This window comes from Cygnus atratus, chromosome 20 (assembly GCF_013377495.2).
Source record: "Cygnus atratus isolate AKBS03 ecotype Queensland, Australia chromosome 20, CAtr_DNAZoo_HiC_assembly, whole genome shotgun sequence".
Classification (NCBI taxonomy): Eukaryota; Metazoa; Chordata; class Aves; order Anseriformes; family Anatidae; genus Cygnus; species Cygnus atratus.
In genome coordinates, this window is record NC_066381.1 from 5,335,761 (window position 1) to 5,354,291 (window position 18,531).

At 51.7% G+C, this 18,531-nt stretch overlaps 2 protein-coding genes and 1 non-coding gene across 9 annotated transcripts in view; 1 reads left to right on the forward strand and 2 right to left on the reverse strand.

Moving 5' to 3' along the window:
• AP2B1 (adaptor related protein complex 2 subunit beta 1) overlaps window positions 1–17,875 on the reverse strand; it is an 82,867-nt gene extending 64,992 nt beyond the window's left edge. The window contains exons 1-6 of one of the 6 annotated variants that reach the window (XM_050714716.1): window positions 17,806–17,875; window positions 15,192–15,252; window positions 5,556–5,613; window positions 3,353–3,458; window positions 2,479–2,614; window positions 526–771 (exon numbers count right to left, since the gene is read on the reverse strand). In XM_050714716.1, the coding sequence (XP_050570673.1) occupies window positions 526–771; window positions 2,479–2,614; window positions 3,353–3,458; window positions 5,556–5,592 (525 nt within the window). In that variant the 5' untranslated portion in view covers window positions 5,593–5,613; window positions 15,192–15,252; window positions 17,806–17,875. The other 5 variants (XM_050714715.1, XM_035559071.2, XM_050714717.1 and 2 more) reach the window with 5 other exon arrangements.
• PEX12 (peroxisomal biogenesis factor 12) lies at window positions 9,785–13,642 on the forward strand. 2 transcript variants are annotated; one of them, XM_035559074.2, is made up of 3 exons: window positions 9,785–9,971; window positions 10,529–11,073; window positions 11,713–13,642. In XM_035559074.2, the coding sequence occupies exons 1-3, from the start codon at window positions 9,837–9,839 to the stop codon at window positions 12,110–12,112; spliced, it is 1,080 nt and encodes a 359-aa protein (XP_035414967.1). In that variant the 5' UTR covers window positions 9,785–9,836; the 3' UTR covers window positions 12,113–13,642. The 2 variants fall into 2 exon arrangements, with proteins under 2 accessions (XP_035414967.1, XP_035414968.1); XM_035559075.2 differs by having other exon boundaries at window positions 9,896–9,971; window positions 10,422–11,073; window positions 11,713–13,641.
• LOC118254224 (Z30 small nucleolar RNA) lies at window positions 16,670–16,767 on the reverse strand. The gene has a single exon (XR_004780620.1). It is a non-coding gene; the product is annotated as a Z30 small nucleolar RNA (small nucleolar RNA).
• Window positions 17,876–18,531: the final 656 nt, after the last annotated feature.

Genomic DNA, 18,531 nt, shown 5'->3' on the forward strand with positions numbered 1-18,531 from the left:
TCTTTTAATTGCAAAATAAGTGCAAGATGCCTGGTATGCAAATAGACACTTATCCGTGAAAACAAGATTTAGCTGGTAAGTTACCCCTGTGAAATTCTTGGTCTTGACCTCCACCTCTTCTCTGACAATTCATTTAACTTTATTGAAAACACAAGCAGCAATTCCCTTCGCTCATTACAGGCCAGTGGATTTATCTGGATTAGCGAGTGAATTCATCCACTCTCTCAATCCAAGAGCCAAAGCCTGCAGAAGGCAACAGCTAGGAGCTGTAGCCAGAGTAGCAGCCTCCAAAAGAATATTTCTCACCCTGCTTTTCTGAGTCATTTGACCAGGAGGTTAAACTTGCCGCAGCACTCAAGACAGGTAAAACAGGCAAAAGCCCAAACAGACCTAAGAACAGAAGCCATTTCCTATTTTCCTAATGCATTCCTCATGGTGCATCAGCTGCAATTAAAAAGGCCTCACACTCCTGATTCTCTGCCTGTTACAAACTCAGGCAGTGCATGGGAAGTACAGGTACATTACCATGGGATTGGAGTCTGCAATCAGGTCACGCAGAGAATCCAGAAAGCCCTGGTCCTCCACCATCTGGGCATTGATGTCATGCAGCTTCGCCACACAGACAGCTGCAGTCTTTCGAACGTAAGGGTCTTCATCCTTCAGACACTTGCGAAGAGGCTCACACAAATACTCTGTGATCTTGTCCACCCTGATGCATCCCATCGTACGGACAGCCAGAGCACGGATGAGAGGGTTTGGGTCTTCACAGTCCTGCAAGGGGGCAGAACATGCAGTCATCAAATCTGTGCCACTAGCCACTAATGTCTTACCTATGGTCAGAGTCACGCCGTTCTTATTTCAAACAAAAGCCATTCTTTCTGATTAAGTGCTAAAAAAGGCAGTGAATTCAGTTTGGGGACAAAAGGTGGAACTTACTGATTCACAGAAATGTTCTGTACCATCTCAGAATGTTTTCAGGCTATGACAGCTTGCAAAAAGTAAAATTGTGATCTCTGTGTCCCTTGTTTCTCCCCAAGCAAAGCCTCCTTCATCATGATCTAGCAGCTAAATCTAAAGCCCAGCTGTGCTGGAAAGGGATCTCTCACCATCTACAGGCTTCTTTCAGACAAAATACAATGTTGGCTTCCAGCCTTACTGTTTGAAAGGAGCAAGATAATATAATGGGAAAAGTCAACAATTAAACGTAACACTATAGTCAACAAGGCCTATTTTTCACAGGCCATCAGGTCTAGACATAAGCATCCCTTAAATTTGTAATAAAAGAAGCACTAGGCAAAGGCTAGTCTAGAGGTACTTTTCTGACGAGATAATTATATTTCAAACCTACGTAGTTTTCCACACAACTTTAAAAATTCAGTAGGTTTTACAGCTAAACTCTTAGCCTACCTCACCCAATTTATCCACATCTCTGAGCAACACTACTCCATATTCACCTTATAATAGGATGGATGCAAAATGACCTACAGAAGAGTAAGGCACACTTACCTTTCACTGTTTTAACGTCCTATAGCTGAAACACATCCAAAGGCATCAATTTCAAAGCACACAAGAGAAGTGACATCTCTTACCACCCTGAACTGGGAACTTGACGCAAATCACTGAACTAGGGCAGACTAGCACAACACTTGCTCTTTACTAACACTTGTCCCTCAGCTTGCCAAAATAGACATCAGATGTGTTTGTTAGCCTGTTCTAACAGAATTACGCTTTCAGGATATGCCAGACAACAATATTCCTTCCAAGAGCCTGCAGAGGGAGGTAGGGACATTATCTCTGGCCAGAACAGGCCTGCTCTCAGCCTAGCTCCTCTCACCTCTTTCAGCCTCACACACCACACTAGAAACTCAAACCACAATCAGATTCCTCAGTTTCTGGGATTTTGTAATGCTTTAGGAGGAGCTTCAAACTTTTTCTAAGCGCCAGGTTTTAACTTACATAACATGAGACCGAAATAACATTCCTAGATAAGGAGAGGCAACTTGACAACAGAACTAAAGACAACACTACAATCAGGCTGTTATTTTCCATTGAACTGTCTTTCATTTTCACCACAGATAACGGTTTTCCATACAGCACACAGCTGAGACATACAAAAAAGTAGCTATCTGTATGACAGAGCTACTACAGAGGCTGGAAGATGAAAAATATCCATTCTGTTATCCAGTGACAGCAGGTGGTCTTCAACAATGATCAGCAAACCAATAGAAGCAGCTTTTCCTGGAGGTTGCTCCCTCACAGCCACTTTCTGGAGCACTTAAATCATCTCCTCTGCAATACGTAGAGGTCCCAGAATCTGCCAACTCCTTATTTCCTACTACCCTACATGCACCTCCCAAAGCAGAGGCTCCAGTCCAAAAGCAGAGGTCAACAACAGCTCAGAAAGGCTAATGGGCAAAGGAGAAATGGTGACAATCGCTGTGCTGAGCCGTTTTCTGATGAGCTGTGGGAACAAGTTACCTTCACAAAGCTGTTGACAGCCATAATGGCCATATCTGGCTGACTTTTGGCGTAGTTCATCAGGTACAGGTACACCAGCTTCTTTAACTCCAAGTTGTCAGTCTGCATGCAGTTCACAACGTCGGGAAACAGCGAGCTGGACAGCCAAGAGATAAGCAAGAATAGAGAAAAAGCAGCGAGATTACACGGTATGCAAAGGAACAGCAACAATACCAAGGAAGCCAAGAAAACAAGTTCAACTCTAATTATTGTGCAGTCTAATGACAAGTCACTTCCCTCCCAAAACAGTTTTATAAGTTTAATCATTTAATTTTTTTTATGGGTTTTACATAGATCAGTGCCTGGAACAGGTGAAAACTGATGGAATTTTTCTGAAAGCATTTTAACGGGGGAGTTCACCAAACAAGAACATTTCACCACGCCAGCCCTGGAAATTAACCAACAAGAAAAATGAATGCTTTGGTAAAATGTTTTGGTAATGCAAGACATTTACAAAGAAGCTGGTAAACCCTTAAGAGGTTAGGAGATTAAACACCGATAAGCTGAGTTTCACTCAAATATCAAGTGTCAGCCTCTAAACAGCACTGCAAAAGAAAGCAGAAAGTTACACAAGGACATCTGCAGCTCTCAGGAATGATGTAGAGATCTAACCATGAAGGTCAAGAGTCGTGGACAAAAAAATTACCTTTTTTTCCCTCCAGTTTATCTGTTCCTCCATCCTAAGATGAAGTCATAACTCTAAATCTGCAACCTTATCTTAATTTCCGTGGCAACAGACCACACTGCCATGAAGCCTTTGACAAAGATGTGTGCCTGGTACACCTGACTGAGGCCCAGCAGAACCAGAGCTGCTACAGGTGAAGTTTGCTTTTACCTGACATCCTTCCCCACAGTCATGGCTGCAATAACCTTCTTTACAGCTTCTTTCCTCTTCTCTTTCTTTTCATTATTGAGTTCAGCCTTCAGTTCAAAAATCTCTCCTGGAAAAAAAAAAACAGATTGAGTTTCTTGGGAGAACAAAAAGGTCTGGCTTTAGAGAGAGCCTGAAAGTGACTTTCTACTCTTCTGGCCTGTTGTTCCCATTAACCCAATGCACGTGGAAGCTGTCAGACTTTATGGAGAACGTGATGCAACAAGAAACAAGGCTGCAACACTCAAAATGACATGGGCTACACCTTGCTAATGAAAAAGCCGTTAACAAGAACCACGCTGCACGTTGCAGCTCTCCCACTTTCAGAACACTAAATCACATCCCTGTAGCGCCTGTTTCTCAGAGACTACCATTATATAACCAGAATGAGAAGGTATTTGGAGACACCAGAATGGTGCCTGCAAGAAAAAACGAACTTAGCTAGGAATTTAGCCCAGACTTTTTAACTTTTGCCCATCAGCACTTGCTTCCTGCAGGGACAGTGAGAAAACAGAAGAACAAAAGGCAGCACAACTGCCATGATACACAGAAACGGGAAAGCACAAATTTAGTCCAGTGGAATAAATTCCTCCCAGGCTAGAAAGACAGAGCTCTTACTAAGAAAAGCAGCAAGTAGCAACAGCTCGCCCTGATGCTGGGGTCACCAGAGCAGCCTTTGCCATGGTGGCAGTTCTTCCAGATACCGCTGCATGGGAAAGCAGCTCAGGCTGGATCACAAAAGCAGCACAGCAAGTTTGCAAAAACACAGTAAGACCTGCAAACAGCAGCTTATCAGGCCTGTTCCAGACACAGCCAGCGGTGCGAGATGGGTAACGCTCCTCGGTGACAGACAGCTTCCCAGGAAGGCCAGCGAGCAGCACTGCCACTAGAAACTACAGGCTGAGAAGGACACGTTCACTACAAATATCAAAATGTCTCCGACAAAATAGATCCTAGCCCCCAGCCTTCGATTCCTACGCACCAACGCCACTCTGTCAGAGCAGCAGCACTAACTACCGAAGAGCCCGGCACGAAAGGACTAACACAAAGAACAGAAGTTACTGTTCTGAGGAGCCGAGGGCAGTGACCACTTGTAGCACCTCCTGCCTGAGTGAGAGACGCCAGGGTCACTCGCACCGAGATCATGCCCCGGTGCTGAGCAGCAGCTTGCTCACCAGAGCTCACCTGGTGCGCCCTGGCCTCTTGCAGGCATCTCAGAAAAACACAGCTGATGCTTCAGCACTGAACTTACAGCCAGAGGTGTTCCTCGGAATGAAGCGAACTGCATTTGCTTATTTTATGTTTCATTACGCTTCCGTACGAGCTCATAAATAGATCAACACTGTGGTTTTTCTCTAGCGAGCGTTCACTAGAAACACTTAGCCGTTCTGAAAAGGAGAGGTTAATGTGAACCATTTCCACATCTCCCAGAGAAGGGACGAGCAACACCAGGCTTAAACTGCAGCCAGCGAGAGCTAGGATAAACAACGTTTTGTTTGAGAACACATTACGGGAAAAGAAAAAAAAAAAAAAAAATCTGCCTGGGACTGTTCCAGCAAAACAAGTCCTGCCCTGGGGAGGTGAATGGGTGAAACAGCCCCAGGGATCCCTTCCAGTTTTCAAATGCTCCTGTTTGTCCAGAAGAGAGGTGACCACCACACATACAGTGAAGTCCAGTTAATGTTAAATGGAGCACGTGGAAAACAAATGTATTTCCCTGCAACTTTGAAGGAAGAAGCAGCAGAAAACCCCATTATCTATGTGTCAAGCTTGATGCAGAGATGCATGCTTTCACCTTAAATATTAATCTCTCTCCATCAACTTAATCCCGTGATGCCCATCTGAACAACCATCCTCAGTCCTGAGCTTCTCAGCCTACAACCAAACCTCTGTTTCTGACCATACCTGCACACACATCCCAATGTTTTGTTCTCTGATCCTTGAAAAAGCAACAATTTGGGTCACTTAGTGCATCACAAAACTGTGTATTACACCAGTTTTGTCTCTTACCACCATGTGACCTACTTTAAGTTTCTCCCGGGATGATTAAGATGAGAATCAGGGACAGAGCTAACAGAAAAGCACAAGTTCTTCCGCATGCAGTTAAAAAGCCGTGTAAAAATAGCCACCCACCAACTCCGATCCACTGCACCTGCTTAACGCTCACCTTTTTTATTGGTCGTGAAGTACTTGGAGTCCGTCATGGTTCCAGCTCCTCAAGACACCTGAAAATGAAAGTATAAAAGAAGAGTCAAACAGCGGAGATGGCAACAGCCAGTTTGCAACCCAGAAACTTGGAGGAACAACAGATCGGTGAGCAAATGATGTAAGGGAAGAAACAAACGCCCCACGTGCATGCGCACAAGTTCCACAGCCTTCGTCCTGCACCTGCTGCTGGTGTTATTCAGCAAACCCAGGGATGTGAAGGGCTCACATGGAAAATGTTAGTGAAAACACAACACAACAGCCTGGAAAAGTCTACAAGAGCCTTTTAAATTCTCAATCTGAGGACGGAAAAGGAAGTTTTTAACTGCTTGTACTCAGCAGATCTTGACACCTGCTGCACTTGTCTTTCCCCTAGGTACACAATTTTGTTTTCCAAATAAAGCACTGCCCATTTAATATCTCGGCTAGAAGCGAGAAGTCCACATTTCAGACAAAGGAAACTGTCAACTCCCCCTAACGATACTGCTCCAGGCTGCACCTCGATGGAAAGAACCATTAGCCCTTTTGCAACACCTTCCCCGAGGCTCTGTCATTTCTCTTCCTACTTTTGGTCTTCCTAAATCCTGGAAAACAGACAGCAGTTTTCATTGCAAAGCAAAGCCTTCACTTTTCAGCTCTCTCGAGCTTGAAATTGAAATCCCTCTGCCAAGACCTTCCATCGCACCTCTGGCAGACACGCGAGCTTGTTATTTCAGGGCTGCCCTGCACGTCTGTGGACCACAAAACGCTGCCGGGCCAGCGAGTGCTTAACAGAGCTCTGAGATGGGTCCCAGCAGCTCCACGAAAATAAACGCTGAACACATCACACCCCAGAGATGGCCCAAACATATGTGACGAGCCATCATTTATTCTTGCAGTTGCCAGCTCGCTAACAAACATGACTCAAACAATTTTCAAGCGCTGCCTGAAAAACAAGCAGGGGAGTGGGCAGCGTGCTGTTTTCCATGAAACAATCTGCTAAGGACCCGTGACCCTCAACACATCCAAACAGGCTTTTTCCTATCTTTCCCTCCTTTCCTTACTTTTTGCCCAATTCCCCTCCCTCTTGTATGTAGCTCTACAACGTTAAATGCCACCAGCAAAGCAACAAGCAGTTTTTTCCCTAAACGCTGCCTGTTTTGCCTCCTTACCACTCATACTTTGCTGGCCCAGCACCAAAAGGATGAGCTCGGCCTTGAACCCCGAGACCCAGCCGCGCAACCAGCTCGCTGTTCCCTAACGCTTTCCTTCCTCATCCCTTAACCAGCCCTGCCACCACCGCCATCCTTTTTCCGATCAGAAGTTAAATCCCCCAGGAGCTGAGGCGAATGCCCCGGCCTCCAGCACGGCTGTGGTCTCCTCGAAGCGCCGAGCAGGCAGAGAAGCAACCTGTCGCTGAGCCCAGCCCCCTGGAGCTCCTGCCCTCTGCCTGGGTCCTCGCGTCTCCTAACCAGGCACCAGGACTGGGTTGTGCTTGGTTTTTTCTCCCTTTCTGCCACGCTGGCTGAGCAAACCCCCCGGGGGCAGCTCTGGAGGTGTTTCTCCTGCCGGGGAGGGTAGGGTCGCCCTCCTTCTAAACCAGGGGCTGGGCTGGGCGAGCCACAGGAGGCACAACACGGTGACCTTCCCAGCAACAACTCCCACCATCCCTGAAGGAGATGCTGCTGCGGGCCTCGTTTTATAGCTAAACACACAGCCCGGGTCCAGCTGCAGCGCTGTTGCTGACACAGGCCTTCAAGCGGAGCCCAGCTCAGAAGATGACCTCGAGGTTTCCCCCCACGAGAGAGGCTGGCAGGGGGCCACGCACGGAGCGCAGCCGCCCAAGAGGCGTGGAGCGCGGCCTCGCTGCTCCCGGTGGCACCGCGCGGGGAGTCGCCGGCCTGGGTCACATCGCCCGGCTGAGCCGGTCCGAACGCATTTACAGTGACCAAAGGAGCAGATGACAGAGAAATCCAGGGGAAAAAAAAAAAAAGCACAACACTATACGCCTCATGCCAATCGTGTTCAGCTACGCCCAGGAAGAAGCCTTGCTGGTCTCGGCGCTGACCTTTAAACCCAGAGCAGGCCGTCTCGCTGCTTCTCCTGACTTCAGATCCCACCTGCAGACAGGAGGAAGGGTCACAGAGCTGCTCAGAGAAGGCAACCTACAGCGCCTGCCTGCCTCACCTCCCTTCAGACAGATGCAAAGAGATGTGCCTTAGTCCAAGAAGCCCACCACCGCATTCCAGGTGCATCGCAGGAACAAAGAAAGCTCCTTTCCTCCCGAGCACACGGGTTTTTGCCTCACACGCTGTGCAGAGGCAGCTTGCTAGCGGAGCCGAGGCGCTCTCAGGCACCACGCAGACTCAGCGCCGTTTGCAGCAAGCCCCACACGAAGGCCAGAAACCAAACAGCCCGGATTTACAAATAGCAAGGTTTTAAATAACTCAGGGAAATGCCAGCTTCTTGTGCACGAGCCTAAATCCGTAAAGCCCGAAGAGTTCACGGCAGCGGCACAAACGGCCTTGGGTTTTTAGGGAAGATCCGGACCCGATTGCCCTCTCCTTATCAGACCTGTGTCCGACCGCAGCTGCTAAAGCACAAAGGGGCACGGGGCGCCCCAGCTGGCAGCAGGAGGCTCCCGGTCAGCGCCCAGCGAACCAGGGGGCGAAACCGAGGAGCTGCTCCAGGAGCTGTGGCAGAGCCCCACGCCGCCAGCGCTGCCTCCGCGTCTCAGCGCGGAGCGAGCCCAACCCGCGGCTACACGAAGGCAGCGAGGAAGCAGCGAGGGGGGGCGGTGCCCGAGAAGCCCTCCGCCCGCCCAGCACGTGCTGGGAGCAAGGCCCCGGCCCCGGGGTGCTCCCAGTGCCCCCCCGTCACCTCCCTGCCCCTCGCCCCCCGTGCCCGCTGTGCCCCCCCAGCCCCTCCATGCCCCCACGACATCCTGCGCAGGCAGCAGGAGCCCGGCCCCTGCCCGGTCCCTCGCACCCCCCGCGCCCCAGCACCTCCCACACCTCTCCCAGTACCCTCCCAGCTACAGGAGCATCCCCCGTTCCTGCCCAGTGCCCGCTCCCAGTGCCCTCCCAGTACATCTGCACTTGCCTGTCCAGTCCTCCCAGTGCCCCCCCAGATCCCCCTATCCCAGGACCCCCCTCCCAGTGCCCCACCAGTGATCACCCCACCCTATTCCAGTATCCCCTCCCAGTCCCTCATCAGTGCCACCATCCACTCCCAGTAACCCCTCCTAGTATTTTGCCTCCACCCTATCCCTGTATCCCCTCCCAGTACCCCACCAGTGCATCCCGGTACCCCCATCCCCTCCCAGTATCTCCCAAGCACCCCCCAATTCCCCCACTGCGTGCTCCCAACCCCTCCCAGTATCCCTCCAGTTCCCCCTAACACCTCCACCAGCGTCCGCAACCCCTCCCTGTGCCCCCTCCCAGTATCCCCCAGTACCACACCCAGAGCATCCCCAGCGCCCCCAACCCCTCCCAGTATCCCCCAGTACTCCCTCACAGTAAGCCCCCCAGTACCCCCAACAGCGTCCCCAACCCCTCCCAGTATCATCTCCCAGTATCCCCCAGTACCCTCCCCAGTCCCCTCAACCCCTCCCAGTATCCCCCAGTAACCGTATCCAGTGCCCCCAGCCCCTCCCTATACCCCCTCCCAGTTCCTCCCAGTACCCTCTCCATTCCCCCCAGTACGCCCCAATACCCCTTCCCAGTAAGCCTCCCAGTACCTCCCAGTTCCCTCAGCCCCTCCCAGTATCCCCCACTACCCCTATCCAATGCCAGCAGCCCCTCCCTATGCCCCCTCCCAGTGCCCCCTCCATTCCCCCTAGTACTCCTTCCCAGTATCCCCCAGTACCCCTTCCCAGTAAGCCCCCCAGTACCCCTACCAGTACCTCCCAGTCCCCTCAGCCCCTCCCAGTATCCCCCACTACCCCCTACCCAGTGCCTCCAGCCCCTCCCAGTACCCCCTCCATTCCCCCCAGTACCCCTCCCAGTCCCCTCAGCCCCTCCCAGCACCCCCATCCAGTATCCCCCAGTGCCCCTACCCAGTGCCCCCAGTACCCCCCCACTCACAGCTCCGCACACTCCTCTGCGGGGGGGGGGCGGGGGCGGGGCGGGGCCTCGGCGCGGATGCGGAAGCTGCCGAGACGCCTCGCGAGAAGCGCCCCCCCCGCCCCCCCCCCCCCCAAGCACCATAGAGAGGGGCGCGGCGCGGGGCCAGAGCGCCTCCCGGTGGCGGCGGGGCGGGCGCCATGGCGGAGCTGGGCGCCCACCTCACGGCGCCCCCGGCGGATGGCGGCGGGGGGCAGCGGCCGAGCGTCTTCGAGGCGGTGGCCCAGGAGAGCCTGACGGCCGCGCTGCGGCCTGCCCTGCGCCACCTGGCCAAGGTGAGGCCGCTGCGAGCCGGCCCCGAGCCGGGGGGGGGACCGTCCCCTGGGCTGCGCTGGGTGCCCCCGGCACCCATGGGTGCTGCCGCCCCGGGAGGGGGGGGTGCTGCAGGTGGGAGCAGCAGGGGTGGAGGGAGAGGTGGTGGGCGCCCAAGGGTGCCGAGGGCAGCGTGGGTGAGCGCTTTGTACAGATACTGGGGCTGCGTGCTGCGTGTGCCTCCCTGCCGAGCCTTCCTTCACCAAAATTCACCTTTCTTGCCCCACTCGCGGGGCAGCCTCACAGCCCCGAGGCACCCAGCCCCGAGCCAAAGGCGAAGGGAGAGGTGGTGGGCGCCCAAGGGTGCTGAGGGCAGCGTGGGTGATTGCCTTGCACAGATACTGAGGCTGGTGCCTCCCTGCCGAGCCTTCCTTCACCAAAATTCACCTTTTTTTGCCCCACTCGCGGGGCAGCCTCGCAAACTGGAGGCACCCAGCCCCGAACCAAAGCGATGATTTTATAGCGGCCGTAACTCAGCGCGATGCCTCCAGCTCCGTCCCCGCCCCGTGTCCCGCTGCAGGTGCTGGCCGAGTCCAACCCCGGGCGGTTCGGCTGCCTGTGGCGCTGGTTCGACGAGGCGTACGCCGTCCTGGAGCTGCTGCTCCAGCAGCACTACCTGGCCACCTGCAGCGCCTCCTTCTCCGAGAACTTCTACAGCCTGAAGAGGGTCCCGCTGGAAGGCCGCGAACGGCCAGCCCTGGCGGCCGCTGGGCTGCCCAAGAAGCAGCACTGGCAGTCCCTCCTGCTGCTGGTCCTCGTCCCTTACCTGAAGGGGAAGCTGGAGAGGCTGGTGGCCAGCCTCCGGGAGGAGGACGAGTACTCCATCCACCCCCCGTCGTCATCCTGGAAGCGTTTTTACAAAGCCTTCCTAGCCGCCTACCCCTTCGTACACATGACCTGGGAGGGCTGGTTCCTGATCCAGCAGCTGTGCTACATCCTCGGGAAGGCTCAGCACCACTCGCCCCTGCTGCGGCTAGCTGGCGTCCGCCTGGTGAGGCTGACTGCGGAGGACATCCAGAGCCTGCAGAGGAAGGTGCCTGTACCCGCCTCAGGGCAGGCACACAGGTACGGCAGGACGTGGCGTGGCGGCTGCGCTCTGGAGGGTGCTGTGGGGGTGTCGAGTTAGAGGTGGTTCTGCAAGTGAAACCGTCTTGTTCTGCAGAAACTCTTCGAGGTGAAGTTTACTTCTTGCAAAACATGCTCCAAAAGGGAACACGATTAGTGTAGATGAGGAAACAGGTAGCAGAGACTACAGGATTTTGTTGTAATAAAATTGCCTTCTTTTTTTGGCACCCCATCCGTTCAGTCCTTACCTGCGTGCTCCGAAAGGAAGCTGGCTGCAACATGTTGCTAACAGGACTGAACCTTGGTACTCGATTTTCCTGAGCAGCAACACAGTCATTACCACACTCAGTGTTCTGTAAAATGATGATCCAGGGGTGAAATGATCTGTGGTCCGGGTCCCCTCAATCCAAACTCTCCTGGTTTAGTTGGAACAAGACTTGAAGCTTTCTTATCATACAGAGAATCTGAACCCCCCTAGATGTTTTCATTACAAACAAGGGATACGCTGGTGTCACAGCTTAGCATTAAGAAGCCGTAGAAAGCAGTGCCCTGCTACTCCCCGAGCCTTTTTGCTATGGTTTGCAGACGGAGTGATGTGCCTTACTAATGATTTCTCCGTATCTTCTGTCCCTGCTACAGCATTAAAACACGAGTGCAGTCAGCGGCGAGGAGAGCGCTGGGTGGCATTGCCTTCTCCCTGTCCAGCGGGCTGGCCGTGTCCGTGTTCTTCCTCCAGTTCCTGGACTGGTGGTACTCCTCGGAAAACCAGGAAACGATCAAATCTCTGACGGCGCTGCCCACTCCGCCGCCCCCCGTGCATCTCGACCATGGGGAGGGCTCGGTCCTTTTACCCAAGCTGAAGACGGTGTGCCCGCTGTGCCGCAAAATCCGAGTCAACGCCACCGCCCTGTCCACGTCGGGCTTCGTGTTCTGCTACCGCTGCGTGTACAGCTACGTGAAGGCTCACCAGCGCTGCCCCGTCACCGGCTACGCCACCGAGCTGCAGCACCTCGTCAAACTGTACTCTCCCGAGAGCTGAATGCCCTGCGCCGTGCTTCCCGAGACATCGCTGAGGACAGTGGCTGGGAAGCAGGGGTGGTGGATGAACCCCACTGCACCGCTCTCCCACGTCGCCTCCTCAAAGAGGGGGAGAAAATATGAAAAGGGGATCACTCTTTGGGACTGGGACCACTCATCAGTTACTGTCGTGGGCAAAACTGACTCAGCGTAGGGAGATTAATATTTATTGCCTGCTACTAACAGACAAGAGCAGTGAGGAACTATAAAAGCAAACTAAAAACACCTTTACCCTGTCCACCCTCTTCTTCCTCCTCCCCCCAGGCGGTGCAGGGGAACCACTACAGCTCTAAAGCTCCCCTGAACGTGGCTGCACAGAGCTTTGCTACCCTCGTAACCTTTGGTAAGGTTCTTGCAGCAGAGTTTCGGAGGGGTTGGGCAGCCACTGCCTGTCAGCTGGCACAGAAACGCCTTCGTGCACCAACTGAAGGAGAGGAAGCGTTCATTTAGATAGTAAGAATGCAGATGGGAAGATCAGAGAACATCGCTGGTAAAAGTCCTGCTTGAGGGCGTGAACTAGCAAATTAGGTAGGAAGAACTGTCTCGGAGAGCTCGTCCTCCCTCAGCTGCCCCCCGGGCACTCGCGATGCCTGGGGCAGGCCCTGGCACTACCGCTCGTCCAAGAGACAGGCTCAGACCTCTCCGCTGATCATGCTATTCTTAGGAGTCACCCTGCGTTTTCAGGCTACTCACCTTTGAATTAATGAGAACATCACACCCTTAATTCCTACCAACAGTGCTAAATTAAGACTTTTGACTCTTTAAAGGAACAGGGGTTGATATGTACAAGCAGGGATGCAAGAGGGAGGGTACGTGTTCTCCACAAGGGAGAAAAATGACAAATCAGATTAAAGCAGCACCGTGCCAACTGATGAACTGTTAAACGTGTCTTTGAATCTGTTGGTGTCTGCTTTTATAAAGCAAGATTCTTTCTTGTCCGAGAATCCAAGTGTATTTATTTATTTTCTGATGAGTGGGAAAAGCTTGCTAGTGGTTCTGTTTGCATAATGGAGGCTAAAGCTGCTTCCACCTTTGCAGATGATGACCATGGATACAAGATTAGTATTTTGCAGGCTGGGAACCTTTAATGTCTGTGTTTGAATTAAGGATTACGTTGCGATTATTCCAGTCTCAACCATGTAGCATATTCATATCGCACTGAAGCGCCTTTCATTGAACAGAAGAAAAAAGCAAACGTGATGTTACGGCTGGTTCTGGCTTGACACATGATTTTTCAAGATGAAAGGCTGCTTTTTTCCAGACTTGGCTTTAGGGAGCGGCAGTTAGCTACTCCAGACATCGGTCTCCTCGCTTACAGAACAGGAAGCAAAGTTTGCTGCACAGAGTACTTGGTCTTCCCAGATTAAGAGATATGGTCTAACATTTCATCCACTGAACCAGTGATCTAATTTTTCCCCATTTTAGCTGCACTTCAGAAGATAAAAATCTATAATATCCTCCCTCACCTGTAAACAAGACAGCAAGGTTATTGAATAGCCTTAAAAAAATAGTAATTTTCATCCACCCAGAGATGCTCTGGAAAACACTGTAACAAATGAGATGGGTCCCCTATGCCTGTCATTTCATCTCTTTACAACTTCCAGACCCTTCCACCTTTGCCACTGTGGGTCAATAATAAAAACTGTCACCTTTCTCCAGCAGTTACAGGATCCACAGACACCTCTCTTCTTTTAGAAGACCATTAATAGGATACACATCTTTTTGGAAAAAGAAACCACATCACGGTGCAAGATTTCCTGCAATGTCATATCACTTTTAATATAGCTGGGTATTAATTCACATCACCCGCTACCTCAGTTTTGCTTCATGTGCAGAGATCTCCTGTGAACAGCCCGTACCAAGAGGCTGCATTGCTGCTGCACAGCCTTACCCTGTCTGATCAGATGTGGCCTGGCTGTCCCACTGACGCTGGTGCTCATTTAAACAATGGCTCCCGGATTTGACTGAAAATTCAGTTTCAGGACAGGTTTACTTTCCTTTGATCCTTCTTATCCTTTCCAATTTACCTGTCTGTTGCTCAGTGAGAAGCTGAGCAGAGACTTGGGACAAAATACCGACTGGTGCAGATTCACCCGCCAGCGCAGCAGAACTCTTGGCAAAGTTCTGCGCCGTCCTCCCCTGTAATCCAGGAAAATTCACTAACTGAACAGCACAGACACTTCTCCAGGGCCTCTGTCCCTCCTTCTCCCAGGGCTAATACCTGTTCCCCTCTCTAGATCACCCCTGGATGTCCTCCTGTCAGCTCCTGGCAGCCTTCCACTCCATCTCCCCCATACCATGCTGCACAACGCCGTCCCTGCCAAACTGAGATCTGGCCAACTCCCCAGCAGCTCCAAGACCTGCACAGAACCACCCACGTCTGAGCCTCACAGTTCTGAACTGTTGTAATTACTCTTTTGAATGTTAAATTGCTCTTTAATGCCTATCTGACTAGCAGGCATTAAGCCCACGATGGTGCCAGGCTCAGCAGTTACCTGGCAGATTTTTAGTGCTCCTGCAGATGGCTGCAGAATACCAGCTTGAATTTGACTGCTTCTTCTAACTGGCCTGTCTTCAGTAGTCAACTAAGTATCAGTTTATCAGGTTTGCTGCTGTACAACAAAGCTCTGAAACTCATTCAGGTTACAAAATCATTCCCTTGTATCTGCTTTTTAACTGCGTTATCAATGCAATGATGGTCTAAAGATCGACGAGAAAAAGATTTGTAAAGGACCACCAGCTTTATTAAACCAACCTTTGGGTTTACATATTAATTGTGAGTTCCGTGGTCATGAACAAAGCATCCTTGATCCACGATGCTATTCCTTAATACAATTACATCAACATTAACAGTAGCCCTGGAGTTGCCCAATACATCATGGTCAGAACTTGACTTGGCAAATCTTTTCAAGAACATCTAGCCACATTCACATCTCACCTAGACACTTCAAAACGGGTGCATTAGCAACTGAGTTGGCTTCCCCACTTCCTCAACAGAAAGCACTTGGCTTCTCACTGTAACTCTACTCCTGGGTACATACCCCCACAGAAGCTTCCTTCTCCACAGGCAGAGAGAAATGAATGTAAAGTTGTCACCAAAACCTGGAAGAGAATAAAAAACTGCATTAGAGTAGCTCCATATCTGTGCTTGCTTGATTAGCCCTGTCTTTCTTCCTGCACTTCATCCCTGTGCAGTCCCACGGGTTTGGATTAGCCCAGCCCTCAATAACTTCTAACTATTGAGTCAGATGTCGGTGTAAAGTTGCCATATTTCAAAAAACAACAGAATCTAAAAACCCCTCTGTGTCTGCCCATGCTATCTGGGTGTTGCTGTTCCTGGTGACCTATTCAGGTACCTGTTAGAGGGTCTCGTGACATCAAGGAGGCCTTGGCCAGCCTGATCTAGGGGGTGGCATCCCTGCCTATGGCAGGGGGGCTACAGTTAGATGGTCTTTAAAGTCCTTTCCAAACCAAGCCACTCTATAATCGAAGGAGTCATTTGAAAGTAAAGCATAGACTAAAGATATTTGAATGGTCCATCAAGGCAAGATCAAACTTCAGTTTAACTCATTACACTATCTGCATGTTTTCTGCAGCAAAACTGTTCCTGGGCTTTCTGATTAGAGGTATACACCACTTCTTACAGCTGGAGAATCTTCTTCACAGCACTTAGTTTTAAAAACCTTGAAAGCTTAGTCACATTATTCTGTTTCTAATGTGGAACTAAAGATTCGTGTCTGTAACACAGCTTAAGGAAAAGAAACATCTTGCATACACTAGACAAATCATTATGAAACAGCCACAAATTACGCTGAGCTCCACTCGGCTGTGGGAGCCCTGCCTAGCCCCTTCTTCTGAGGGTGTAAAGGAAGATGTTCCCAGGATCCTTCTCTCAGAAAATGCATGTGCATCACATGCAACAAAAACCATCTCCAGTGAAGAGTCCTAGGGAATGCCTCATTATGCCTTTTTCCCCCAATATTTGTATTTTAAGATCCTCGACCCTACCAGAAAAGGAGCTATGTGACCCCCCTGCCAGATCCTCCCCATCCCACATCCAACAGGCGGCATGAGAGAGCAAAGCCAGGCCCAACATCACAACTCACTTCTAAAAATACTGCTGCTCGCTGGCAGCCACTAGATGATAACAGAGCTGAACCAACTGCTAATGAGTTCTTCACAGGATAACCTGTCAAGCTCTATTTCAGTCTGTAATGCATTTGCAAACAGAGAAAACACAGAGGCAGAGTATCTGGAGGTTCGTAAGCCGTGGCACACATGGCAGAAACACCATGAAACCCCTCTCACTGCAAGCTCTGCGCTAAATCTGGTGTTACAGTAGGATACAGAAATCCAAACAAGTATTTGCTCTGCTCACTTTTCAAATCAACACTTTGTTTTTCTACTGCTAAACACAATTGCTAAAACATCGTAATGTTTTTCCACTATTTTTTTAGGGTGCTTCAAAACATTTCAGGCAGCAGCAAAATTGTTTGCTCCAGATGAGCTTAGCCTAAACAAGCTCAGAGAGAAGATTACGTGATCATGCCCTGGTCAGAGCAAAGACGCAAAGTCTTGGCAATACCAGTTCAGAGAATACTTCACTCATCATTGCTTCGGGCAAATCTACTTCCATTCAGTAAGGAGCTCGCTCCCAGGCCAGGAACTAGAACGGGGAAGTTCCAGTTCCAGGCGTGGGGATTCATGTATTTTTTTCCCGGAGAGAACAAAGAAACCGCAACACACGCATAACTTCTGGATTTATTGTTTTCAGGAACACACGGCTTTCTGCAGGGCACAGTTTCTGATAAATTACCGGTGTCCCTGGGAGGTGAGACAGGAGCGGCTGTTACACGACCGACAAACCAAGCCCCTGCTTGGTACTTCTGCACCCAACTCCATGGCACGGCAGCACCGGGAAGATTGTGCTTAGTGCCACCAGCACGGCTCTACGCTCCTCTCCACACGCAGCCTGTGTGTTCAGCTGCATGTGTGACGAAGCCACGTTGTTAACACCGTTTCTCCTTCCCAAAGAGTTAGGTGGCCCAGCAGAAGCCCTTTCTCCCCCTGACAGACCTGTATGTTTCTTTTTACATCCACCCCACCAGTCAACAGGGTGGGCATTAACTGAAACTCTGATCTGCCAGCATGCAGATAACAGCCCCGGTTTGTGTTTTATACTCATCCATGGCCACAGAGCATTTTTCTCCTCACCAACCCGTCCAGTCAGGGACAACACGGGGCTGCAGCACCCTCGGCAGCCAGGGAAGAGAGGAGGAGGGGAGCTGTGTGGAACCGAGCAGGAGCCTGGGCGCACAGGCCAGCAGCTGAGACCCCAGGGAGGCCGAGGGGAGCCAGGAGCAGGCAAAACGGCGAGGAAAAGCCCCGCGATGCCTCCGGCGCTGCGGCTCCCCGAGCCCTCTCCGAACGGAGCTCCCCCACGCCTCCGCCCCACGCTCCCCGCTGCCAGCCGGGCGCCGTCCCCTTCCCCTCCGACCTTGTCCCACGCTTCCACCGCCCCTCCCGGCCTCGCCATCGCCTCCGGACCCCGCACCAGCCCCGCTCCCGGCCCCTCCGTCCGCCCACAGCGTCCCGCTCCCCTCAGGACCCCGCTCCCCCCAGCGCCCGCCCCGCTCCCCTCAAGGCCCCGCTCACTCAGGCACGACCGCGCCCAGGCGGAGCTCCCCGCCTCGTCCCGCCCCCGCGGCGACCAACAGCCAATGGAAACACGGGATTCTACCGACGGACGCGCGAGGCCGCCAATAGAAAGTGAGCGGGGGGAGCTCGGGGTGGAGGGAGCGTTTCCCGCCTTGAGAGGGCTGAGGTGATGGCGGAGGAGGGACGTGGCCATGGCTGGCGGCGGGCCATGTTGGGAGCCGTTTGCCTTCGTATAATCGTTTAGATTGGAAGAGCCATTCAAGATCATCTGGTCCAACCATCACCCTACTACCATTGTCACCCACTAAACCATGTCCCTAAGCACCACATCCAACCTTTGCTTAAACACCCCCAGGGACAGCGATGCCACCACCTCCTTGGGCAACCCGTTCCAACACCTGACTGCTGTTTCTGAGAAGAAATTTCACAAATTTTCCTAATTTCCAACCTCTCCCTCCTGCCTCTTCAGCCACATGGTGATAAAGTCACTGCCCCTAATCCTTTCCAGCCCTGAAGGCTCTCTTCTAAGGGCTGCAACTGCTCCACCAGAAGGGGAAATGATAGGCTTGGGGATCACTGGGAAAAACATTTAGGGAGAAGAAAGGGGAGAAGCAACCACGAATGGTACAAGAAATAAAAATATTCCACCAACTGAACAAAAGGTGATTTGAAAAGAATAGTCCTATCATGGATTACTAGAGGAGTTAAAGCAGTTGCTTGAAT

Excerpts from the sequence above, each read along its gene's own strand:
- PEX12 (XM_035559074.2), top strand. The coding sequence starts at position 9,837 with ATGGCGGAGCTGGGCGCCCACCTCACGGCGCCCCCGGCGGATGGCGGC. Across the intron at positions 9,972-10,528 it reads CCCTGCGCCACCTGGCCAAG|GTGCTGGCCGAGTCCAACCC; the intron begins GTGAGGCCGCTG and ends GTCCCGCTGCAG. Across the intron at positions 11,074-11,712 it reads GCCTCAGGGCAGGCACACAG|CATTAAAACACGAGTGCAGT; the intron begins GTACGGCAGGAC and ends TCCCTGCTACAG.